This window comes from Gracilinanus agilis, chromosome 6 (genome assembly GCF_016433145.1).
Source record: "Gracilinanus agilis isolate LMUSP501 chromosome 6, AgileGrace, whole genome shotgun sequence".
Classification (NCBI taxonomy): Eukaryota; Metazoa; Chordata; class Mammalia; order Didelphimorphia; family Didelphidae; genus Gracilinanus; species Gracilinanus agilis.
In genome coordinates, this window is record NC_058135.1 from 58,489,507 (window position 1) to 58,516,892 (window position 27,386).

Genomic DNA, 27,386 nt, shown 5'->3' on the forward strand with positions numbered 1-27,386 from the left:
CTTCCTTCCTTCCCTTCCTTCTTTCTTTCCCTTTCTTCCTTCCTTCCTTTCTTTCTTCCTTCCTTTTTCTTTTCTTGACAGGTGACTGCATTGATGAGGAAATTTATGAAAGCTAGCCAACACTTGCTCTGCTGTTAGACAACACTTAGACACTTGCTTTTGCTGTTAGAGAGATTCCTGAGGGTAAGAGATTTGCCCAGTTTTATGAGACCAGAATGTATCAGAGGAGGATCTTTCACCTAAGTCTTCTTCTTTGTTTTCTTTTTTAAACCCTTACTTTCCATCTTGGAGTCAATACTGTGAATTCGTTTCAAGGCAGAAGAGTGGTAATGGCTGGGCAATGGGGATAAAATGATTGCTCAGGGTCACACAGCTAGGAAGTGTCCGAGGCCACACTTGAACCCAGGACCTTTTGCCTCTAAGCCTGATTCTCAATCCACTGAGCCACTTAGCTGCCTCCCACTTGAGTCTTCTTGACTTTGAAGCCATCTCTCTATCTACTATGCCAAAATGCTGGAGTTGTTATCATCATCATCACCACCTCTACATTCATCAAGCCCTGCTTATCATCATCTTCACCACCACTAGCACTGGCCTCTTCTTTATCAGTGTCATCCTTTTCACAGTTACTATCATCTCCACAACCATCCCCATCACTACCATCACGATCATTACTCCAGGCAGGTGGAAAGGCTGCTCTACTTGAAGCCGATCTGAGTTCATTCAAACCTCTTAAACTTCTGAACATCAATTCCTCGGCTATTAAAGGAGAAGAATAATGCCTGTATGGCCTACCTCACAAAGCTGTTGGGAAGAAAAAAACCTTTTCAAACCTCATGATCCTCTATAAATGGGAATTATTGTTATGCGACTGGTATTCATTTGAAAGTTCAGAGCTTTCCAGATTTGTAGAAATTGGCTAGTTCAAGCTGGTCTAAATCAAGGAAGCTGAGAGAAACAATATTAGCAAGGAATTTTATTGTCCTAATATTGAAAGGAGGAATTATGACATTGCTAGGAAGGCATTGTCCTGCATGGAGCAACTCCTGATGGAAAGAGTAAATATGGCACGTGCCGTGTGAGCACTGGCAGGAATGAAGAATGAGGGGAGCCAGGCAGGATTTAAAGTCTCTTGTGGCATTTGAAATCTGGCATGACCCCCCCAAAACTAACATTTCCCGGGTGTTTGCAGCCATAGCTATGCACCATCATCCCACACATGTACACGAATACACCCCATATATATGTATACACACAACACACACGTGTATTCACACACAGGCTGCATGTGTGTATATACACAAATCATATATGCATTGACATATGCACACATCCCTTATAGGCACACATAACCCCTCAGGTGTACACATGTGCACATTCACATGTACCATGCATGCACGTACCACATACAGGCACACCTCCATGTGTGCATAGAACACTTTCATACATGTGTATCATACATATGTGTGTGCATATGTCAGATGTGTGCCCACCACCATGTATATATGTACACTGTGCCCCATATATGTATATATCCTCATGTGTGTATGTGTTCATATACAACTGACATCTACATACTGTTATAATGATCCTGATGTTCTGAGGAGTTGAAGCTGAGTGTGTGGGTGATAGCTGAGTTTAACACTTAAGTTGTGATAGTGAAACCCAAAGGACCCCACAGAAATAGCTGTTGTGAATCTGCCAAACCCAATTTCAGATCTAACAGTGTCCCAGAATAGCCAGCCCAATGAAGAATCTAATCTGTGATTAGAATTGTACAGCTACTTCTGACTGACTACTCTGGCCTAGAAAGGATAACGCTAAAGTTGACTGCAAATTATATTTTGCTATAACTGATATTATTCTCCTTTCCCTCAAATGTCCCAGGGATTATAATCACTAAGCCCTAAGGTAGATTTGACACCAAATCTAGGTAAGTTTAAAGATCTAATGTTATCAGGCTTGGGAGGGAAGTGGGGCAATGATGGAAAGGAGGGAAACAGGAAGTCCTTAACCTAAGCTAAGGATGATAATGAGGATACTTGAACTGATGGTAATCAGGCTTGTCAGTTGTCAATGGCCAGTTGCCAGTCTGGCCCAGCCAGACTGGGTTCAACCTAAATCAAGTTACTTTGCTGGTAGATGTTGTTGCTTCTTCTTGGTGACTAAATCAGGATCAGGTTATTCAGTATAAGGGTAACACTGGATCTGGGACTGTGAAATTGGTTGGTGCACGTTGCTGGTAACTCAAGTTGACCTATGGCCTACCCTCACCACAACCTCCCACTTCCCCAATCTCAGATTGAGATCTCCCAGTTCAAATCCTTCCATATATACCTGAGCTTCAACTGTCCTGGCACATGCCACCTCCTGCCAAGCTCAGTTCATTCTATGTTCTAGTCAGGTAACTGTCCGTCATCTTGCTTTCCATATTGCTGTGCAAATTATCATCACAATACAAAACACCCATGCATACACAGGAGCATTACCATTCTCCCACTTCCCTACACTCAAAACCTTGGGTCATCCTCGTCTCCTCATTCTCTGTCTCTCATCACCCATATCCTGTCGTCCGTTGCCAAGTCTGTTCATTCTCCCTTAGCCACACCTCTCACATAGCCCCCCTTCTCTCCTTTGACACTTCCCACCACCCTGGTTCATCACCTCACAGCAGGACTACTGTGACAGCCTGCTGGCGGGTCTGCCTGCCTCAGATCTCTCCCCGGTCCAGTCCATTCTCCATTCAGGGAGCTCCCTATAGCACAGGTCTGACTAGGTCACTCCCCTACTCAATAAATTCCAGGGACTCTCTATCAACTCCAGGACCACATAAAAACCTTCTGTTTGGTGTGAAGCCCTGCCTACCTTCCTGACTCTCCTCTCCATGTACTCCACAACCCAGAGACACTGGCCTTCTTGGTTTTCCTCCCACAAGACAGATTCTATGCAATTTCACTATGCCTGGAAGTCTCCCTTTCTGTCTTTACCTCCTGGCATCCTTCAAGCCCCAGCTAAAAATCTCGCCTTCTAGAAACCTTTCCTGATCCTCCTTAATGCTAGTGCCTGCCTTCTGAGGTTATCTCCATCTGATCTTGTACATACATACCCAGTTTGTGCCTAACCATATACAAACTTTATTGTCCACTGTTGTTGTTAATTCATTTTAGTTCACCTCCCTTTTCCTCATCTAATGGCAAACAACCACAAAAAATACAAAAACAAATGAAAAGTTACAAGGAGGCTCAGACATCATCTGGTCCAACCCTTTTGTTTTACTGCTGAGGAAAATGAGGTCTCAGGATGTTTAATAAGATGCCCAAGGTCACATAGGTGGTAAGTATCAGAAGCAGGATTTGAACTCACATCCTCTGATTCTACCCAGAGTGTTCTTTTCCTGGTAACTTACAGTTCCTAAAAGAAAGATACAAGGTTTTTTGAGGATGTGCTGTTGATTGGGTTGGTGTAGCTTTTAGCTGAGTAGAAACTATCCTTATTAAAAACTTCCATTGCAAACTTGGTAGAACTTATCTCACTGAAGAAAACACTAAAATGTCCGTGCATTGATCCTACCTGTGGCATGGAGCACAGTAGGGGCTTAATAAAAATGTGACGAATTCAAAGAGCCAGGATGAAGAGAAGACATCAAAACTCCTAATAAGCAGCAGACTCACAAAGAATTCTGCAAGAACCAGGCTCCCTTTCTCTGGAGCCGTGTTTATTATAGTGTCAAACTTTGCTAAGCCAGGAAGGGGAGTCAGAGCAATAAACAAATTTATAGGTTTAGACTTCACACTTTTCATTTTGCATTAAAGATTAAAAGAGAGCAGGAAAGCAATCAGAAAAGAAGATAATTCAGTTCCATTTACGAGGGAAGGATTTTGGGGTTTGTGTTTAAGTTCTCTGTTGCTTTCTGGTCTCTTTCTGTGACGTGAGTTTTATTGCAAATTCATTTTAAAATTTCATGATGTCCAAACAACAGGCTATATGGTACCCAAGCTTGGGATTAAATCATAAGCAGATGCCATATGGAAGCAATTAGTGCAGTCCAGCACTAAAAGAAAATTTAGAAAACCCAAACATAAAAAAAGAAGTTTAAAAAGGCCAGTTTAGCCTAGTAGAGTTAAAGGCTTATAAAATTGCCTGGATCAGGGAAGCTCATTTTGGCTTTCTTTCCCAACCCCAAACAAATCAAAGACAGCCGAATCATAGCTCCCGTCAGTCAAAGCTTCTTTCTCAGACCTTCCCAACAACAAATATTTTAAGATGTTATTAAAACTTTTACATTTTACTTTGCAAAAAAAAGTTTTTGTTTGTTTGGAAGAAGATGGAATGTGCTCACACTATATGGAGAGACGATGAACCCTAAACATCTCAGCAGTTGAAGGGTCACATTTCACTAATGGTTTCTCAGTTGGAACAGCAGCATCAGCTAATGAGCTTAGCCCCTACAACAATAATCTCATTGTCTTCACTGTTTTTTCCAATTTATGCAGTAATGTACGCAATGTGTAAATCTCAAGATGAACTTGCAATCACTCATTTCAGCCTGTTTTTAGCTGTTCCCACCAACGTGATCTCATTGGTACAGTTTGGATGAAGGTCATTTTGTTTTTCCTTTCTATCTGTATTTGTTTCTGGGTAATATAGGATTGATGCAAAGAGCAACAGTTTAAACAGGGCTAAGATTTAGCAGTGACTCTTAACCTGGGGTCCACAGGCACCCAAGGAGTCTGTGGATGGAATTCAAGGGGCTCCAAGTTCTTGGATATGAATTTGAGAGTTGTCAAACACATGGGCTACATGTAGGCTGCAACATTCTTGAGTGTGACTTAAACCAGATTTCAATGTGGATAGAGAGAGCACTAGATCTGGAGTCAGGAAGACTAATCTTCCTGAGTTCAAATCCAGGTTCAGCTACATATTAGCTGTGTGATTATGGGCAAGTCATTTAACATGTGTTTGTATCAGTTTCCTCAGCTATAAAATTGGGGATAAAAATAGTACCCCACCTCCTATGGTTCTTGTGAGGATCAAATATAATAAATGTAAAATACTTAGCATAATGGCAGTAATGGCAAATAGTAGAAACTATATAAATGTTAGTTATTAGTGATTTATTTTATTATTTTATATTATTATATATAAAATATTATTATCATTAATTTGGAAACACTTAACAAAATAAGTAACTATACGATAAAACCCAGATAATGTTGATGTATGGTTTCCCAAGTCAATGTGCTGGCTGGCAGGTTTACAGTTTAGTGCCCAATTTCTATTTAAGTTTGACACTGTTGGCCTAAGGTTAACATTAAGGGACTTGCCCAGGGTTACATAGTCAGTATGTGCTAATGAAGGGGATTGAACTCAGGTCATTCTGACTCAATTCACTACACATTAGGAAGAAGACAATAGGACAATGCCAAATTCCCAATCTTTTCTCTGGTTAGCATTGGAAGTAAGTTCAGAAGAAGGAGATGTGGGGCCACTACTGCTCCATACCCTCTGTGATATATCTTCAAAGAAAGGGACACCAGCATTCTTAGCAATAAAATGAAGGAAATGGATAGGATGATGCCTAAAGGTCACTTCAGCTCTAAATTTGATGACCAGAGATTTGTGGAGTGGGCTTAGCAAGGAACCAGAAGAATATACTTCTCCCTTAAAGAAGTTCAAAGTTTAAACATTGAAATTAAGAGGTATTTTTTTTTTAGTATTTGCTTTAAGACCTTTTTTGAGGGGTGGCAAAGGGCACGAGATTGTTTTAAATAATCCTCTACTATGTTTAAATATTTATCCATTTACAAACATTTTTATTTCTGGGGCAATTTTCAGGAACAAATATTTCATAAAGCAAAATATTGTTATTGTTGTTGAGTCATGTCCAACTCTTTGTGATCTCATTTAACATTTTCTTGGCAAAGTTACTGGAGTGGTTTGTCATTTCCTTCTCCAGCTCATTTTGCAGATGAGGAAACTGAGGTCAACAGGATTAAGTGACTTGCTCATGTCTATACAGCTAGTAAGTGTCTGAGGCTAGATTTGAATTTCAGAAGATGACTTGATTCTAGACCTGGAACTGTATCTACTGTGCCACTTAACTGCCCCCAAATCAAGACATACCATGTTGTATTTGAGTATTACCAAATACTACATTTGGATTTTTTTAAAGTATATAATACTATAATTCAGTGTTTTAACCTCTTGGCAAAGGCAAATTTTCTGGTCTTCCCCAATTTACCTACATGCTATAAAATAAATCAGACAATTTTATTTTAAAAGAGAGCAAGAACCAGGAGAACATTATACACAGAGACAGATACACTGTGGCACAAATGAATGGAATGGACTTCTCTACTAGCAGAAATGCAATGATCCAGGACAACTCTGAGGGACTTATGAGAAAGTACACTATCCACATCTAGAGGAAGAACTATGGGAGTAGAAACATATAAGAAAAACAACTGCTTGATCACACGGGTTGATGGGGATATGATTGGGTATGTAGATTCTAAATGATCACCCTAGTACAAATATTAATAATATGGAGATAGGTCTTGGGAGTGGGAGGAGGGGAGAGAAAGAACATGAATCATGTTACCATGGAAAATCTTCTAAATTAATTAATCAAATAAAAAATTTAAGTCTAAAAAAGAAGAAAGCAACATAGAATTATAGAAAGAAGGGCACTTGAAGTCATTCTAGTCCAACCTCTTCATTTTATAGTAGAGACCCTGAAAAGTTAAATGACTAGGTCAAAGTAATGTTAACAGGTAAGAATCAGCAATACCAAGGTTTCAATCGAAGTACTTTGACTCCAAATCAAGCCTGTTTTCCATTGTACTACACTGCCTCTTGGTCTTCTTGTGGATGATAGAATGAAGGTGTAACAATTATTGTTAATAATCCATCAATATTCCAATGACCTGGAATTTTTTTTGCATTCAGAACTCCCTGTACCAGAAGAGGTCATAAATGACTTAATAACTTCAAAAATCTGGATAGGCCGCCATATTTGCTCTCTCAATTACCACAGGAAAGATTTGATAACTCTGATTCTAGCAAGTAACCTATGAATAACTGTGGCATGGATAAGGATTAATATTAGGTTCAGAAATATGCCATAATGATCACTTCCTGGCTGGGTGAACTTGGACAAGTCACTTAACCCCAACTACCTAGCCCTTACTGTTCTTTTGTCTCAAAATTCATACTTCGTATTAGATGGAGAGGGGAGGGGAAGGAATAGAATACTCAGTACTGAGTCTGAGACAGAAGGTAAGGGTTAAAAAAAGAAGCACACCATAATGGAACAGAGATCATAATGCAGAGTATCAACTACAATTCTGAAAGCCTCTTGGTCCTCTTGCCTCAAAATATCCTTATTCCGTGTTTTTTCATTTAATCACCCTTTAAGCAATTCCTACTTTCCAATCTTTGGGAGGCTCTGTTGTTCCATGACTCACAACTATACAACAATACTTGATGAATAAAGGGATTTGAAAAGACAAGCCTTTGTTTGGGGAGAACAACAAGGTCATCAAAGTGTGCATGTGAGCAGGATGCAGCGTAGTGGTCATGTGGTCAATAAGAATTTACTTAGAATCTATTAGGTGCCAGGCACCGTGCCAAATTCTGAGAATTCCAAGAAAGACCAGAGACAGGTCCTGCCCTTGAGAAATCATGCAAATACATACAAACAAGATCTAGACATGATAAATAGGAAAGAATTAATGGAGAGAAGGCACCACATTAAGAACTGAGAAGGTTTGTTTTTTTTGCATTCCAAGAATGCAAAGTGTTGGAAGGATGTTGTCTAAGAAATGTATGAGTGAAAAAGAAATAGAGTTGGTCAACCTAGCAAGAATGACAAATGAGTAAGATGCAGCTTAAGTGTTCCACTGGTATGATAAGAAAAAGTAAGGATAAATCCCAACACACTGGGTGGACTTTTCCCTCTTTCCCTGTTGAAGTTTTTGGAACAAATAGACAAACGCTGCATGTGGTGTGCAGGCATAGATGGGTTTTGATCCTCATTACTAGAGGGAGTATTCCTCTTGATGGGGTTCAGAGATCCATTTGAATTTTTGAATTCTTGCATATTTTAGGTAATACAATAGACAGCTAAGACTTGGAGTCAAGGAGACCTGAGTTCAAATCTAAACTCAGACATTTATTAGCTATGTGTGGCAAGTCACTTAATCTCTGCCTGCCTCAGTTTCCTGATCAATAAAATGAAGATAATAATATCACCTACATCCTAGGATTATTGTGAGGATAAAAATGAGATATTTATGAAGTGCTTTACAAACCTTAAACTATGTAGTTTGGCTAGTCACTAGTCATAATAGTAATTGTTGTAGTAGAAGTCATCGTAGTAGCAGTAGTAGCAGTAGTCAAAATAGTAATAGTAAAATATAACAGACATCTATTAAGTGTCTATTATGGTCAAGGTACTATAAAAGGGGCTGCAAGCACCAAGATGGAAAAACAACACGATTCTTCCTCTCAAAAAGCTTATTATGGGATACATCCACAAAGAGTTGCTAAATTAGCATCCCAGGGGAATAGGTCTATTGCTCATGTGAATTTTCTGAGAAAATATAATCTATCTCCTTTAAGTGCCAACATTTTTTTCTATTTAAACAGTTTCAATGAAAATCTTTCTAAAATTATTCCACATCACTCTGATGACTCAGTATCACCATTATGTCTATGAATTGTTATACTTCATTGTAATGTGGTGATATCCCCAAGAGGCTCTTCAATCTCAGAGGGTTGTTTGCTTCTCCACAAGTTGGCCAACCTTGCTAAACTTTTTGAGTTACTGTGGCTGCTTTTTATTTTTTCTCCAATGGTTGTTTTTCTCTTGCTGTTGTCAGTATGTCTGAATCCAGAACTCATCCCCATTCTAACCTGCCACTTTTCATCTGCTGTGAGTGAGAGAAACCAACTCAATAATGCTTTAAGAACTGTGTGTAAAACAAGAGTAAATGGATGTGGAATGAGGACTTGAGATTCTTTCCCAGGCAATAAAGTGAATGAGTTTTAGTGAACTGGACTCTTATCATGTATTTTAGCAGATCCTAGCTGTAGGCTGATTCCCCATGGTCCTTGGTGGTTAGGGCTTACAGTCATTTCTTTTATACTCAGGAGAATAAAGGCTTTTAGAAATGTATCCATATAGGAGAAGCCTAGTTCAGGTACTTCCAAATACATTAAGCTTGAGGAGGCCAAGATAAGGATAAAAAGAGGGTTGGTACATCCTTTGTTGCTCAGAACTATAAAAATGGGCTCATCCATCCTTTTTCAGTCCCCGTTGCATGTTAGCCTCCACCTTCTGGAGGAAGGAACCTAATCTGGATAGAATGCATTAAGCTTAAGTTCACTGTCTGCCACACTCTAGGGAAGGGGTTCTTACCCTGGGGTTCATGAACCTAGGTTTGAGGGGGGTTCATGAATTTGCTTTATTTTGTTTTTAATATTTTGAAAACTGTATCTCAATATAATTGGTTGCCATGTACTTAAATCTTAGATAACTTATACATTTAAAAATATGATTCCGAGAAAAGGTCCATAGACTTCACCAGATTGCCAAAGAAGACCTTGGCTTCAAAAAAGGTTAAGAAATCCTGCTCTGAGGTTTCTCAAATTCCTTCAGGAACTTCATACTTTCAGTGACAGACATTCTGAGCATTCTCCTTATTTGCTTTTATTTTTAAAATCACTTTAAGCTTTTTCTATTATAAATAAAGTTCAATTTCCTTGACTACAGGGTTCAATGGGGATATGATGGGGGATGTAGACTCTAAGCCATCACTCTATTGCAAATATTAATAATATGGAAATAGGTCTTGATCAATGATACACGTAAAAGCCAGTTGGATTGCTCATTGGCTGCAGGAGGGTGGGGAAAGAAAAGGGGAGGGGAAAGAAATGAATCATGTAACCATGGGGAAATACTCTAAAGTAAATAAATAAATAAAATTTGAATGATATGCAGATTTTAAAATATATAAATAAAGTTAAATTGTCATATCTTGTTGGGTCAGAGATTTAGAATTGGAAGGAAACTTATTAGAGACGACCCAATCCAAATCTTATTTCATAGAAACCAAGTCCCAGAAAGGATATGAGTACCCAATCACACTGCTAGTAACTGGCAGAGAGAGGGTTCAAAGCCACATACTCTGACTCCAGACCCTTTTTCCAATATGCCATATTGCCTCCCACCCTCCATGCATTGGTTTGGGTGAAACTTGATAGGGATAATGTGTTGAAAGCTATTATTATCTTGTCAGAAGAACAAACTACAGTTTTTCTAGAACAATATTTCATATGCTGTTTTATGGATTGTCATTTGTCACCTCAAATAATTGTGGGAAATGAGGTATAATTTTTAAGCTGGATATTCATTCTCTATAAATATCTCAAGTTTTCAGATGAAGTCATGAAGAGTAAGATGTTAAGCCAGATGCTAACAGTCTTATCATGTGAATATATGTTTGTGTATCCATATGCACATATATTCAATTATATGCTAATATTACATTTTATAGCATATACATTAGTGCTGTATATAAGTGTATAATATATATGCTAATATCTCATTTAACATATCAGCTAAGGTGGCACTTATATCAGTTGACCGTCCAGAGCACAGAGGCTTATCCCTTTTGAAAGCCAAAAAAAATGTTTTAAATAAAATTAAAAATAAAAATAAATGATATAGAATAGAGATCTTTTAAAAACTTATTTTTCATGTCCCCATTTTTTTATGCAGAGGCTTAAATTAGCTTCATCCTAAAATCTGCTGTTAGTATTAAAAATACATATTGGGGGGGATTTCACCTGAAAAGTATGTAAACTTTTGAAAGAAAAATTAAACCACCAAATCCAGAATTACTTTGGAAAGTGCTAACAGCTAATTTGTGATCGTTTTAAGGCTGAACACTCATCAATCCATATATTTTGGATGCAATCCTAAATTGTTAATCCCAACACTATGAACTCCATTAATTCCCATAGTTTCCTATCACCTCCAGAATCAAATAGAAAATCCTCTTCTTTAATAACCAAAGGCCTTCATAATCCTAGCCTCTCCTACCTTTTCAGTCCTCTTATATCTTACTTCCACCCATCCCCAGTGCCCTCGTCAGACTTGCTTGATGTTCCTTGAACAAGACACTCCTTCCCTTGATTCTGGGCATTTTCCCTAGTTATCACCTATGACTGGAATGTTCTCCCTCCTTATCCCATTTCCTCTTCTTTCTTTAAAGAACCACAACACAAACCCTCTTACCTTCTGTTACAATTAAAAATGATAAAGACTGATAGTATAAGAGAAATTAATATTTTAATTGCCATGCTGATAGAGATAAATTATTAGACCATGCGCCCAGTAAAAACTCTTCAAAGTTACCGCCCGTGCCCGTCATCGCTACGTAACCAAAAAGAGAGACCATCTCAAGCCTGACCTCCAAATTTAAGCTGTCCTATACGTGGGGACGTCTGTCGTTCCCACGTCCAAAACTGGAAACTGGAAACTCATTGGATCATGGGGAATGTCTCAAAGTCCCCATGTGTCCACAGGAAGTTTGTAAGATACTTTTAAATGGCACCTCCCTGAATTCCAAACACACACTTCTGTCTTAAAATCGATACTAAATATTGGTTCCAAAGCAGAAGAGTGGTAAAGAAGATGCTGACTTGCCCAGGATCACACAGCTAGGAAATGTCTGGGGCTAGATTTGAACCTGGGACTTCCCATCTTTGGGTTTGACTCTGTATCCATTGAGCAACCCAATTGCCCTTAGTGCCTTCTTTCTTTAAATTTAGCTTGTTTGTACATAGTTGTATGCATGCTGTCTCTCTCATTAGTCTGTGAACTCCTCAAGGGTAGGAACTGGTGGAGGGAAAATATACAGGGTTTGACCTCTTTTTGCATTTCTAGCATTTAGCATGATGCCTGGTGGGGAGGAGGTGCTAAATAAATGCTTATTTCCTGTTCAGAAAGTCTCTTCTTCCCAACCATCCAATAAGTTATTAATCAGTTAACAGCAATGACATCTCTAACAGAAGCCTTTCACTGCCCAGGAAACACAGAATGTAAAAAAAGGAATGTGACTTCATTTGAAACACCTGAGAAAATTTAGCATCCCAGATCTAGAACTCATAGGGACCTTATTCAGGCTCCTCATTTTGCAGATGAGGCAACTGATACCCAGAGAAGTCATGTGTCACACAGGCATTTACAAAACTGCCACAGGGAGTATTTGAACTCAGATTCTCTCACTACAAACATTTGATTTTTCCTCTGTCCCAAATTCCTCAAATAGTACTGAGGCAAAGTATAATGTCCTTAAGAATATGGCCAGAGCAACCAAATTCTATCTGACTAACCATACACAAAGTATATAATTTGGAGCTGGAAGGGACCTTATAAGTCATCTGATTTTCCTGATTCCCAGGTCTGGAGATGGGAGGTCCTGGGTTCAAATTTGGCCTTAGACATTTCCCAGCTGGGTGGCCCTGGGCAAGTCACTTCACTCCCATTGCCTAGCTCTTACCACTCTTCTGCCTTGGAACCAATACACAGCACTGATTCTAAGACAGAAGGTAAGGGTTTAAAAAATAAATGTATAAAATATTATAATTTATAACAGAGTGATGGCCTTTTAGATTGAATTATTTTTAAGGAGCCCCTAATGGCCAAATAAAGAATAAAATGTCCTGGTGCTCTATAAACCCCGATGGTAACTCAAGGAGATGCAAATGAAATACACACCATTCGCAGAAACATATGGATTGCTTAATAGTCAATTAATGAATGCTTAGTTGAATTTTTCATTTTCCCTATAGCTCAGAACTCCCAAGTGATCCACCAACTTCAGGCTCCCTAGTAGCAGAGATTATCAGTTTGCATCACCTTGCTCGCTCATTATCTAGGCTTTAAAAGCTTATAAAATACTTTCTATATGACACTACAAGCTGAGTTATACACAGCTCATTAGGAATAAATAAAACAAGATCATACAGCCATAGATCAAGCAGGACTAGAGAAATCATCTAATTCAACTTAATCATTTACAGATGAGAAAACCAAAGCCCTGAGAAAGGATGTGTCCAAAGTCACATAGTCAAAGAGAATTCTGATCCTTCTAGGCTTCTAGGCTCTTTCCCTTCAAATTAGGAGGGTACTAATAAATGTTTAACAACTAGCTCCAGGAAGAGGGGACCCCGGGACACACTTTACAATTTAATTTTCACTATTAACATTTTCTCCATCACATTCTTAAGTCTACACAAACTGAAATAGAGATGGGCTGCTAATCCATACAGTAAGGAGTCCTACAGATTGTGGATTGACTTAGAGAACCACATAATTAACATGACTGTATTTTTATTAATTTTTTAACTTTCTGGTTACATTTTATCTGCTTCTAGTTTTACTCTGGAATGTTTTGGACCTCACGTGGCTGGCAGGATGGGTTTTTTTAACCTCTGATCAAGCCAATCAGCCCTGATTTGTATCATTTGAAGGTGCAAATCCTCACATTTAAAATTCAACAATTCACTCTCTTCTAAGAGCTGTCTCCAGTGCACCCCTGAATTTGAGCGCAATTGCATGTCACTTTAAGTTTGGGGAAACTGGAGCATAATGCTACCGTTTGATACATATGTGCCTCCTCCTGACACATAGAGGTCTAAACTCCTACTCTTCTCCAACTTGCCTGAATATTGTGTGTTAAAAGGAGGCAATTTTTCATCAAATAAATGCATTTGATAGGAAATAGCCTCATTTTGCTATTGGAAGTGCCCTCCCTAATTTCACTGGGAATGGATTCAGAGTCAAGGCTAAACGCTGAGAAGATGCTGCATCATATCATTTTCACCACATAAAGAAAGCACATGAAATCTAAAAATATGGATTATAGTATAAGATGTTCCATGCATGATGGAAATGCCCACGTGTAGAGCCATATATTTCCTTTAAAGTCCTAATGAAAAGATATAAGGTGTTTTCAGAACAATGAATTCTTTCTACATTGTTAGCTCTATATGAATGCTACCAATTATAATACTAACAAAATATTAATGTTAAGGTTTTACAATCATTCATATGTCAAGGCAAAGAAAAATATGGCCAGTGGCTTTCATTGAGATACAAAGGAGAAGGTGTATTGCATTAATATTTGGGGCATGATAATGTTTTGTTAAGTCTTACATGATTTATTTAGGATAGAATATATTACCACTTTAATGTGACAGGTCTATTATCCACTGAGAGAAATGCAGACTACTCAGCAGCTTCCTATACCCCCAAAAAAGTTGTTTGAATGTCTTGGATCTTGCATGCGTTTTCTTCCTTCCCCCCACAATAAGCCTACAGGGATCTGTAAGAGATTGGATTGGAATGCAAGTCTGAAATACGGGGAGCACTATAGTGATACACAAGAAGATTAAGACAAAATTAAAAACATATGCAGAAGGCTAGGGCTGCCACATGCTCCCAAACCTAGCCGAATGTGGCATCTTGTTAGAGTCAGATCCTTCCTAACAGCAGAGGGGAAGAACAGAGTTTCATCTTTCGAAGTTTCAGGAGAGAGGCTGGTGGGGGCCGGGGTGGGTATGGCAGGGAAAGGAGGAAAGGACCAATGGAGAGAAAGGATTGCCCCAAACTCTCCATTGCTTTCCAAAAGTCATTTTAAAAGAACATAAATGGAAGATGTACGACTGAATGGGCACTTGTCTCCATGGTATTTGTGCGGGTTTTTCTAACTTGCATTTTTCCCCCCCACCAAGTAACACAGAATTATGGCATTCAGGCTACTCTGATCCTTTCAGTTCCTCTGGAGATGGCTTTGTTTTCCCCCTCAACAGGCAGCTCCCCACTACATTCACATTTGGGATAGGGAGAGAGGAATAAGGGACCTCTAATGTGTATACAGAAAAAAAGACTTTATTTTGGAAATATGATCCTCAGCTCAGCTTCTTTTTAAGGTTCCTCGTGTCTCAGTTTGCTCTATTGAATAGCCGCTACCGGAGTTTCTTTTGGCAATAAAAAGTGCAGTTTATTTTTGCAAGCAAACCCTGGAAAGGACATTGCATTTTTATTCTATAAAGCAATGGTTTTATATCAAATTGGGTTGTCATTGGAAGAGTTCACTTTCTAGTAGTACCTCTATGTATATCAACTATGGAATCTATTTTATAGTTGCTTAGATTCCTATAAATGCAAACCAGGCAACATATCCTGGCTTTTTCTTTTTCTGTTTTGTTTTTTTTTAAACAGGTCATGAGTATAGCTCCTTGTTTCATTATATCTCCAAGTTATATGGATGTGCCTTTTCTGTGAGGATTATAGTGCTTAGAGACCTTAGAGTCAACTTAGGTGGCTTTACCTATGGCAGGGATGGGCAAACTTTTTAAAGAGGGGGCCAAAGGAAAGGAAATGCTCATCTGTCAGTCTGTTTCTGACAGCTCTTTCGAATTTTCATTGTATTGTAACCCTCTTATCGTATTTGTCAGATTAGGAATAATGTCACTTGGCCAGATAGAACACTTGAGGGGGCCACATCTGGCCCGTGGGCTGTAGTTTGCCCATCACTGACCTATAGCATTCTGCCAGAGAAATTCAAAACTATCCATTACTGGTAGATTTCTTCCTCCTGTTACATTTTTCTTCATATCTCTAAGTAATGAACTGAAGCAGCTTAAATCAAACTATATATATATATATATATTAAAAACCAAAGAATCCTCAATGGTAGGATTAGATGTTTATGTGTTGAATTTACAACTCATCATACTTGGTATCCAAAAATAAATTGTTTTGATGATTCCTGCTGTGTGATATAGTTTGAGATCTAAAACCACTAGTACCCCTCCCTTCATACATTTTTTACAATAATTCCCTTGATATTCTTGACCTTTTGTTCCTCCAGAAGAATTTGGTTATTTTTCTGGCTATAAAGTAATTTTTTGGTAAGTTGATTGGTATGACACTGAATAAGTAAATTAATCTTTTCATTATTGTCATTTGATTTGAGTTACTCATGAGCAATTAACATTTCTCCAATCAATAGATGTCTTTATTTATATGAAGTATAATATAACATTATTCACATAATTCCTGTGGATGTCTTGACCATTAAGCTCTCAAATATTTTATACTGTCTACATTTTAAATGGAATTTCTCTATGTCTTTCTGCTATACTTTGTGGGTAATATGTAGAAATGCTGATGATTTGTAGGTTTATTTTATGTTCTGAAACCTTGCAAAAATTGCCCATTTTAATTTTTTGGTTGATCCTCTAGGGTTCTCCAAGTATACTATCATATCAGTTCTATATATCTATATATCACCAAATACTATATATCCCTTACTAGAGAGTGATAGTTTTGTCTCTTTGCTGCCTAAGCTTTCTTCTTTCACTTTCTTTTTCCGCTTTCCTTTGCAATAGCAAGCATAATTTGAATAATAATGATAAAGTACATCCTTGCTTTGCCCTGATTGTGAAAGCTTCTGGTTTATCTCCATTACTGATAATGCTTGTGCTTGGTTTTTAACAGATATTACTTATCATTAAAGAAAAACACCATTTATTCCTGTGCTTCTTAGTGTTTTTTTTTAATAGAAATAGGTATTGAAATTTGTAAAAAAGATTTTTCTCTATCTATTAATAGAATCTTTTTTATTGATATGGTTGCTTATGCTTATGGTTTTCCTGATATCAAACCAGCTCTGCATCCCTGGTATCAATCCCAGAATTACATCTTCTTTGAATCTTGTTATTTGCACATTGTCTCCCCCATTAATTGTAAGCTCCTTGAGGGGAGCGACTGTCTTTGTTTCATTCAGTAAATTCTCTAGCATGATTTAGGCACTAAATTTGTTTGTATCTTTCACTTGTTGACTTGTTACACTCAAGCGACATTTTTTTCATCTTAGAAGGATGCCTCATCAGTGAGAAGATTCATTTTATACTTCTTACAAACAAAGACTCCATCTGCAATGCAGGTCACAAGTCTATTACTATTGATGTATTAATAATATCATGGCTGTAAACTGGGAAAACGAACACTTGCATTTGGCAGGTAAAAGCTACTTTAAAAATATCTCCCTAAAAACCAGGAGAACATTATCCATAGTTCCTGAAATATCATGGATATATCAAATATGATAGACCTTGCTATTAACAACAATACAATGAATCTAAGACAATTCTGAGGGACAATGAATGCTATCTACCTCCAGAGAAAGAACTATTGGAATAGGAACATACAATTTATCGCATCTATTTTGGGGTTTTGGTTTTATAAAATTATTCACTTACAGAAACGAACAATATGAAAATAGATTTTGCATGATAATATATGTATAACCCAGATTGAATTGCTTGTCAGCTCTGGGAAGGGAGAGAGAAAAGGGGAGGGAGACAACACACATCATATAACTGGAAAACTTACATGAAAATTTGTTATTAAAATTTTTTAAATACCTCCCTATAAGGATTAGTTGCATGCAACTGCCATAGTTATCTTAAGCAGTAGGATGTTATAACATGTCTCTAAGAACAAACTATTGATTTTCAGGCTGAAAAGTGGTTTTCCTTTCAAAGAAGCCTTTAATCATTCTGTCGACCCTATCCTGAGTTTCTAGGAGGTTGCCAACGTATCTTCCATGGCATCAACCTGTATCTGAACAAGCATTCTCCTTTATGAAAGGGGTTGTCTAAGAATTTTTTGGTTTTGTTTTTACATGTACTAGAAAAACTTCTGATGGATGGAGGCAGCTAGGTGGCTCAATGGGATTAAGAACCTGGCCTAAAGACAAGAGGTTCTAGGTTCAAATCTGGTCTGAAATATTTTCTTGCTTTGTGACCTTGGGCAGTCACTTAACTCCCATTGCCTACCCCTTACTGCTCTTTTGCCTTGGAAATAATTCACAGTATTGGTTGTAAGACAGAAGCTATGGGCTAAAAAACAAACAAAAAAAACACTTTTGGCATTTCTCCTGGGCAAATAATGCTAACTTTTGATTTTAGACATGTACTTTTCTGCATACTAAAATGGCTTTTTTTTAACATTAAGCTTTGTAAAATTGTGAATTGAGTTTGCAAATTGTGAATTGAGTCACATAATTACTGGATCTTTGGCTAGTAAGTAGTGCTGGAAATCAACAATAAATTGCTTCTATTGATATAAATGTGGTTTTGTTTGAAGAAACACTAATTTTAAATATAAATATAAATTCCTTTTCCTCCTCCCTCTTGTTCTCCTTCTTGCTCTTGGTTTTAGACAGATATTACTTATTATTTAAAGAAAAACTCCATTTATTCCTATGCTTTTTATTTGTTTTTAATAAGAACAGATGTTGAATTTTGTAAAAAGATATTTCCCCATCCATTGATATAATAATTTTTGTCATTTTATTATTAACATGGTTGCTTAAGCTTAGTTTTCTTAATCTTCTTCCAACACTTATTTTTTTCTGTTTTTTTACCCATTTCCCTATATTTTTCTAATGTAATTTATTTAGCACTCTTTATTCTCAGTGTTTTACTTCCCCCACTACATCTTACTTGTTATTTCTTCCATCACCTTTTCTCCATCAACATTTTAAATGTGCTTCTCCATTTTCCTAGGTACAAACATAGCCCAGACAATGAATTTAAAATGAGGAAAACTGGATTTAGCTTTATCTCTGTCAATAACTTTTCTATACGATTCTGGGAAAAGGCATATCCTCTCTAGGCCTTAGTTTCTAATTCATAAAACTGAGTTGGGAAGCTCTTGGAATTCAGATCTCCAAATTGAGCTGCTTAGAATTTGTCCTTCTCCCTACTATAGATGTGACATTTTGCTTCTATTTTTCAAAGGCCTGTGTAATCAGCTTAACAGATTTTTGTAAAGAGAAACAAAGGTTTTCTTTAGATACTATAGCAATCATGTAAATAGAAACTATAAGTATAACAAATAGAAAATTTAAGTTCGAGACCAGTAGAAGAGCTCATCTCTCTATGATTTCAAGATTTATGGCAATATTCTCCTGGCTCACCTTCCTGCTTCCAGTTTCTCTTCAGTATGATTTATCCTGAAGCCAGTGGCCAGAATAATTTAACTTAAACACTGTTTTAATCATGTCACTTCCCTGCTCAAGAACTATGTTCTCTTACTCTTGGGCAAATCCAGTCAGGCATTTCTCTTACTTAATTTTTTAAGCATCCAATGCCTCTGGCGAAGAACAGCGTTGCTTAAATTCCCAATGTCAGTCAGGCTATCTTAATAAATTAACCTGTTAACTATCATGTTGAAAAAATAATAATAAACCTCATTAATTTGTATAGGATTTGGGTACTGTTGATGATTCGGTAAAAATTTAGCTTCTTACTATCTCTTTAAAAAATTTGCTTTCCAAATTATTATTGCGCATAAGATTACAAGGGAGGGAAATGTTGAATATGTTTAAAGAAAACAAACTTTTCAAGCTGGTGTTTATCCTGTTCTATTAAGAGCTAATCAATTAAAAATATTATTAAATAATAGTTAATTAACATTCATTAACAGTTCTAGATATGACCCTTCCTTGGAACACACTCCCCTGCCTTCCCCTTTTAGGCAACTTCCAGGGGAGCAGCTGGGTGGCATCTCAGACCTGGAATCAGGTTAACTCATTTTCCAGAGTTCAAATCTGCCCTCAGGCACTTACTAGCTGTATGACCCTGGGCAAGGCACTTAACTTTTATTTGCCTTAACCCACTGAAGAAATGGCAAACCAGTATCTTTGCCAAGAAACTCCATGGGTAATATTGGCATGTTATGGTGCATAAAGCCAAAAAGTTAGATGCAACTGAATAATAACATGCCAGGTACTGTGCTGTGGTCTGGGGAGGCAAATGCAGTCTCTGCCTTCAAAGAATTTTTAGTCCAGTGGAGGAGACATCAAAACAAATCTATACAAAGTATATATACTCAATATATAAGAAATAATTCACGAAGGAAGGCAATGGAATTAAGAGGTGGTGGCCAAGGCCTCCTGTACCAGGTGAGATTTCACTTGGGACTTAAAGGAAGCCAAGGAAGTCAATAATGAGAAAGGAAGAAGAAAGAGAAAATGCCAGAAGCCTAGAGATGAAATGTCTTTCACTGAATCTAAGTGTGTGTGTGTATTTTGGGGAGCAGGGAGAGGTATAAGAAGAATGGATAGGTGGAAAGGGGCTAGATTATGAAGGGCTTTGAATGCCAAACAGCATTTCATATTGATTTTGAAGGCTACAGGAAATTACTGGAGTTTATTGAATAGAGGAGCAACATAGTTAGCTACGCTAATACTTTGAGTTAAATTGCTTTTAAGCTTAAGATAAAACCTTGCTTTATAGTGTAGATGAAGTCCTCAACACACATATGTATTCAAATGCTTTTGTTCCCTTAGGAAGGTAGTCCTAGACTTCTTCTGAAAACCTTTGTAGGACTCTTTTTAAAAATTTTATTTAATTAAGAAAATTTTCCCATGGTTCCATGATTCATGTTCCTTTTCTACCTTCCTCCCATAGCCAACAAACAATTCCACTGGGTTTTACGTGTGCAATTGATCAAGACCTATTTCCATATTATTGATATTTGCACTAGGATGATTGTTTAGAATCTACATCCACAATCATATCCCCATCAACCCATGTGATCAAGCAGTTGTTTTTCTTCTGTGTTTCTGCTCCCACAGTTCTTTCTCTGGATGTAGATAGTGTTTTTTCTCATTGTAGGACTCTTTTAAGCATGTGGGTCACTCACTCATTACAAAAGTATAAGGTAATAAAATCACTGGACACAAATTTCATTGCATGGACCTTATTAGAAAACCAGCCTTTTGGTCTTGCAAAAGGCTTTACACAGATAAAGGAATTTTTTTTTTTAAAAAGCAAGCTTATACCCTTCCCCATGTTGTAGTTCCTCCTTCACTCTTGAAAACCAATGACATCATGGGGTGAAGTCTTGACTGGAGAACAAATTAGATTTCAGTGAAGCAGAGCCGCAAAAAGTCATCAGCCTCACTTTCTCTTCAGTACAGTCCAGTAGAAAGACAAAAGTCAAAGACAACTAGTGGTGGCTCAGGATGCAGGGGATGACTTTGGTTTCTTTTATGCATGACCAAGTTCTAAGTGCTCTACAGTACCTACTTCAGCCCCCATCTTGGCTATTGCAGCAAATTGTCCTCATCCACCTACCATTCCATCAGGGGAAGTCTTCACATACTTGGGATGGACACTGCCCTATCTCACTAATGGACCTGTCAGTTGCCCTCAACATGGTTTAGCCCATCTGCAGAGATGACTTTACTGGGATGTGGTCAGGTGAGATTTGAATGACAGGTGGACAAGAAGCCTGAAAAAGGCTCAGCAAGCCCTCACACCAGAGTTACTAGTCCCCCATGAAGACCCCACACACTCTACTCCTCCATATAAATACTTCCTGATTTTATGCACTAATCTAAGGAGGGATGCAAATATAGATGAGACATTTTTCTTTTCACTTCAAAAAAATAAACAAAAGGTCAAGTGATAATGAAGACTGGTTAGATAGTAAACACAATGTCAGATTAATTGGACACACCTAGTTAAATGTATGGATAAAAATTGGTTTGTTAGATTTATCTTGCAGAACTCATGGAATCTGTTTTCCCATAGAGTCAGTGTCATAAAATATAATTGAGTTCCCTCCCAAAATTATGGTTTCATTTCATTGGGATGCACGTATGGATTTACACATTGGCTAACTTCCTATGTATTCATTTTATGAATGAGAGTTCCTTGGTGTGTGGTAGCCCATTTTTTAATATCTTAAAAGTGAAGAGAACTAGGAAAATCAATTTAACTTGGAAAAATGTATAGTGGTATAGATTTCACACAACTTATATGACATTCTCATATAACTTGGGAAACTATAGGCTACATTAAAGGCCATCAGCCTATAAAACCCTGTTTAACCTTCTAGTTAAAGTAATATAGTAGGCAATCCGATGGATAGTCTGTTTGAGCTTATCCTACAACAGGCAGAAGTTGGAGAGTCATTACAGAAATTACAAAGTCATTGACTTTGATGACATAATGGATAGAGTGATGGGGCTGGGAGTCAAAAAGAGCAATGTTCAAATCCTTCCCTTCATACTGTGTATACTTATCTTAGCATAATTTGCTAAGCTTTATATCCTAAACAACTCCCAAATCCACTACATCAGCTCCTCATATTGATAAAGTCTCAGATCCTCTGTGTAAATATAGATTCATCAGAGGTCCATTGATTTGAAGCCAGAAGAGACTTTGGAGATTATCTAGTTCAGCCTTCTAAGTTAACAAATGAGAAAAGCAAGGTCAAGATGGGGGGAAATGACTTGACTAAAAGCACATTGGCAATAATTAATAGAATTAAAACTCAAAGCCAGGTCCTCTGACTTCAGCTGTAATGCTTGTTCTGCTACTACCACAGTCCTATTGTTCGAGTCATATTTTACTGTAAAATCTAACCACTATTCATAAAAATGTTTCCATGAGAAAATAAATTCCATGCAAAAATATATGTATATACATAAATGTGTCTATGGCAGTGATGGGCAAACTTTGTAAAGAGGGGGCCAAAGGAAAGGAAATGTTCATCTGTCAGTCTGTCTCTAGGGCAACTCTGTGGAAGTTTCATTGTTTTGTATCCTACTCGTTGTATTCGTCAGATTAGGAAGAATGTCTTGTGGCTGAGATAGAACATTTCAGGGGGCTGCAGTTTGCCCATCACTGGTCTATGGGCATATATAAACACACACACATATCACACAATTGACATTCTTTTCTTGGCTTCATATCCATGAGAAGAAGGGGTGAGAGATGTGGAAAAGTGGGGCAGTGAAGAAGAGGTACTTATCTTACATAAATAAGTTGGTAGTTCTCAGAACTAGGGGAACAGACAGACAGTCTCAAATAAACTGAAACCCAATAACTTATTGAAAGCCTAAGTACAGAAGTTCTATAAAAACAGGGAGATTGAAAAACTCTTGCCTACTGCCTATGGAAGAAAAATAAACACACTTCAGATTGGGAGTCAACACTGCCTGTAAATTTAGTTCAGTGGGAAACTTGGGGAAAGTGTTCATAGTGTGTATTACTGAGATCATTTTTTATTGAGTCAAACAAAAGAAAAAGGAAATTTTAAATGAAACCTGATCAAATAACAGAAATATTTCAACAGTTTAAAAAACCTATAAAATGTAAAAATATCCCAGTTTAATTTTTAAATATAAGTGGAATTGTTAAATCACTGTGGGTGAGCCTTATAGATCTCTGAGTGTTAAACAAACATAATCTGTACTTTCTATAAATTTTCTCAAGGAAAAGTTGACTCAAGGTAAAGTGTTAATGCAAGATATTATATAGCGGTATAATTTAGTTTGGTTGTGTACACTGATTTATACACTGCCTAACCAGGGAATTTTCTATGTGTTCTTTTTATGAAAGGTAATTCTTTTGAGTCAAGAAGCCCATTATTTAAGTTCATTGCCCTTTTTTATCCTTTACAACTGAAGAGAATGAGGAAGATCAGTTAACTTGGAAAAGAAAAAATGTGTAGAGGTAAGATTTTCCTATAACTTATAAGGCCACCCTAAAAAACCACCAGTAACTTGATGGATTTGCAATTTCAATGTGGATGCACCTTCTAAAGCCACAAATTGCAACTCATTGACACTTCCTCATCCTATGTGGTTCTCCTTTTCTCACTTAAAACCTCCACTAAACATCCACTCAATATTCTAGAGGCGTTGGTCTTATTATATACACTAGGGGTACCACTGTAGTTACCTGAGTCATCCAGCTGGATGAATTCTTCTCCAATCATATAATGTCCTGCATGACATCTTTTCTTAAATCTGCCTTGGTGATAGGCTACACCTTTCATCTCTCTTTTCATTAAACAATGAGTTACCTGAAATCTTCATTTTTAGAGATGAGCCATTCACTGAATTGCAGCCATTTATGCTATAGTTTAATGGTATTTAAGATGAGGGCAACTTGTCATTATTGAGTATTGCAGTTTTTCAAAAACAATTCAGCTCACTTTCATCCCCCATCCCCATCCTTAGATCAAGCTTAATGTTAATCTTTAGTGACTACTAAAATGTATCTATTGTTGGACCAGCTCAGTCAATAAGCTATCCATCCAATTGCCAACCATACTATAGAATTTAATCCACTTTGTTTTTTCTATGTGGATTGTTAGTTCAAATTCTTTTGACTGATTTTAGCATAAGGTAGTATTCTGGGGAATATCATCTATACATTCATCTGGAGGACGTCACTATCTATATGAAATCTTGCTTCCATTTGCCACCTGCACAAAGACACCTTCCTTAACAGTGGTATGTAGTTTTGGTTAGCATACCCCATATTGTATGCTTTACTTAATATTGGCCCTAAATTAAAGGCTTGTTGAAAATTTCTCTGTTGGTTCTCCATCAAAAAACATTGAACTATCTTAACATATTCATGAGAGACAGATTGTTGAAGAAGTCTTTTTTAACCCTTTCTTTCTGTCTTATAATTGATACTAATATCAGTATCAATGTAGAAGAGTGGTAAGGGCTAGGCAACTGGGATTAAGTGACTTACCCATGGTCACAGAGCTAGAAACTGAAGCCAAATTTGAACTCTGAACTACCTATCTCCAGGCCTGGCTCTCTATCCACTGAGCCACCAAAGAAGAGTATTTAAGGATACATTTTGCTCTAATAAACCAAATTGCTCATGTGTGTGTGTGTGTGTGTGTGTGTGTGTGTGTGTGTGTGTGTGTGCGCGCACACATGCACACATATGTGTGTGTGCACAGAAGTATCCCTGCCATATTTCAGGACTCAGGGGCATGGTGCCTACATGATCTGAATCTGAATAAAAAATTTTGATTCTCCCTTCATATCAGAGAAATAATCTGATTTTTTTAATAGTCTGATTTTTTCTTGTTATCTTAAAGAGTGTTTATAGTATCTTACTCTAAATTTTGGTTTAAGTACACACTTCTGACTTTCTAAACTTTTCTGGATCATCTTTTGGCCTTTGTGTGTCACCTGTAGCTTCTGCAAAACTCCAAAAAGATTTCCATTTAATTTCTTATGCTGACCCAAGATATATCAAAAGTGCTATGTGGAAAGGATGTACATACAAAGTACATTATTATCTTTATATTCTCTTTACCTTTACTTTGGACAATTTTGTGTTTGTCAAGGCATGGTCTCCTGTAGAATATAGCTGATGGAAAACCACCTTTTACTTTTCATATTTTCATTAAAGATGCCCTCATTATATGTGCTGATCTTCAAAGATTTTAAAAAGATGACTAAATCAGTCCGTAGATTAGTGGCTGCCAATACATCTTGACCCCTTTTTAAAGTTGTGAGATTTATCAAGGGTTTTTTTTTTCTTTTCGTATCCTTCCCTTGTTCAACTATGATGAGAATTAATCATTTAACACTTTTAAAGCTGTGACTTCTATAAAATATTTCCTTAGCACTAATTCTATCAGTATTAAATGGAATAAAAATCTCGGAACATTTTTAACGTAAATTCAGAAAATCAGTCTTTTAATTTGAGAAGAATATTAATAGGATATCCAGATCAAAATTTTCCATGGTGGGGAACTTTGATGTCTATATAAGATTATTCTATATCTTCAAAGTCTGGGAAAGCAATATTTAGTATATTTTACTTTATCTTAGCCTGCTGAGCTTCTTCTCTTGATGAAGAAGCCCATTGTTAGCTATTTGAACAACAGAGCCTTGAACTGACTAAATTCAAAATGGCAGTCATGGTAAGAGAAGATCCTACAGCAGCAATCATCCATCATGTTAGTCCAAGATTTCTTGCTACTAGAATCAAGGAGAAATTATACTTCTGAAGGGCCTAGTAAGAAAAAAAATGATTCTAACATAAGTATATTCTGTGGTGCCATGGAACTCTCTTAAACTTTAGTTTTAATATAACTTGTTTCATTTGTAGGGATCATAAGATTTAGAGCCTAATGTCTTGTGAGTATTCCATCCTGAGTGCAAACCTCTAAGGATGCTGATAACTTACTTGAACTCATTCTTCAGTGATTAACAAAATCCCATCCAGTCATTTCCTCTCCATCCCAGTGATTCTGAACTCCTGACTGTTCTCTTGCCTCTGTTGTCAGCCCCTTTATTGTCATCTCTCTCAACCTTTCATTCCCCAACTCATGATCAATTCTAAATCTACCCACTCTTTCCACTGTGCTTCCTGCTCCATAAGTTACAAGCTACCTTTTGGTTTAAATTTTTTACTTTCTCATTCCTTGCATTTTCTGGCTTTCACTAAGAACTGGTTATCTTTTGATGGCATAGCCTCCCTTTCCAGCATTGGCTTCCCTTTCACTCATTCTCCTCAATTCACTGATCAAGAAGGGAGTTGGAATATTCCTTCCTCCCTACTGCCACTTCCTAACTTCCCCTCTACCATCATTATTCATAATCTCTCCTTCTTTGAGACTCATTCAATCTGCTGATCTACAGGACATTCTTTTTCTTTCCTCAGTGAATTCAATGCCCGGCTCATGATCTTTCTCTCCTTCCTAACTCCTTCCTTGATTCTACTGCATTTCAATAAACTTAATGATACTTTATCACACACTCTAATCTTCTAATTCCTCAACTTACTCTTTGCTTATGAGCTACTTAATCCTCTATTTAACCTCAACTACATATAGAGATGGTCCTATCCTTCATCTTGCCATCACCCACAAATGAGCTTCTCACATTGAAATTCCATTATCTGAACACAATCTGTTATCACTCCACCTCTCCCTCTTCTTCAAATACCTCATTTTACAGATCAGGAAACTGATGTCCATAACATGACTTGTCCGACATCACAAAAACAAGAAGTAAAGCCAAGGTTTAAACCCAGCGTGACCTTCTGTCTCCAAATCAAATATCCTTTCTCCCAGTGGCATAAACTCAAATAGAAACAGTTTCACTAGACTCTACATAAGGACCCCTTCAGGCCATATATTGACTTAGAAAACCATCTATTACTATTACCCATCTTCTATTATATTTGTATTTATTTCATCAAATGTATATATAATATATTATTGTATATAATATATGATATATTTCATCAATATATCATATAGTATAATATATTATATAATATTAACATACCTAACATTATATATATATACATACATACATATATATATATATATAAAACCCTTACCTTCTTTGCTAGTATCAATTCTAAGACAGAAGAGCTAGCAGGGTCATACAGCTAGAAAGTATCTAAAGGCAGATGTGAACCCGGGTCCTCCTGACTCCAGAGCTGGTGCTCTATTC

General features: G+C 37.2%; 1 protein-coding gene across 1 annotated transcript in view; it reads right to left on the reverse strand.

The window, feature by feature from the left end:
- COL25A1 (collagen type XXV alpha 1 chain) overlaps window positions 1–27,386 on the reverse strand; it is a 602,710-nt gene that overhangs the window by 200,391 nt on the left and 374,933 nt on the right. The window contains exon 4 of the mRNA XM_044681639.1: window positions 542–759. Coding sequence (XP_044537574.1) covers window positions 542–759 — 218 coding nt within the window. The remainder of the gene's footprint in view (window positions 1–541; window positions 760–27,386) is intronic.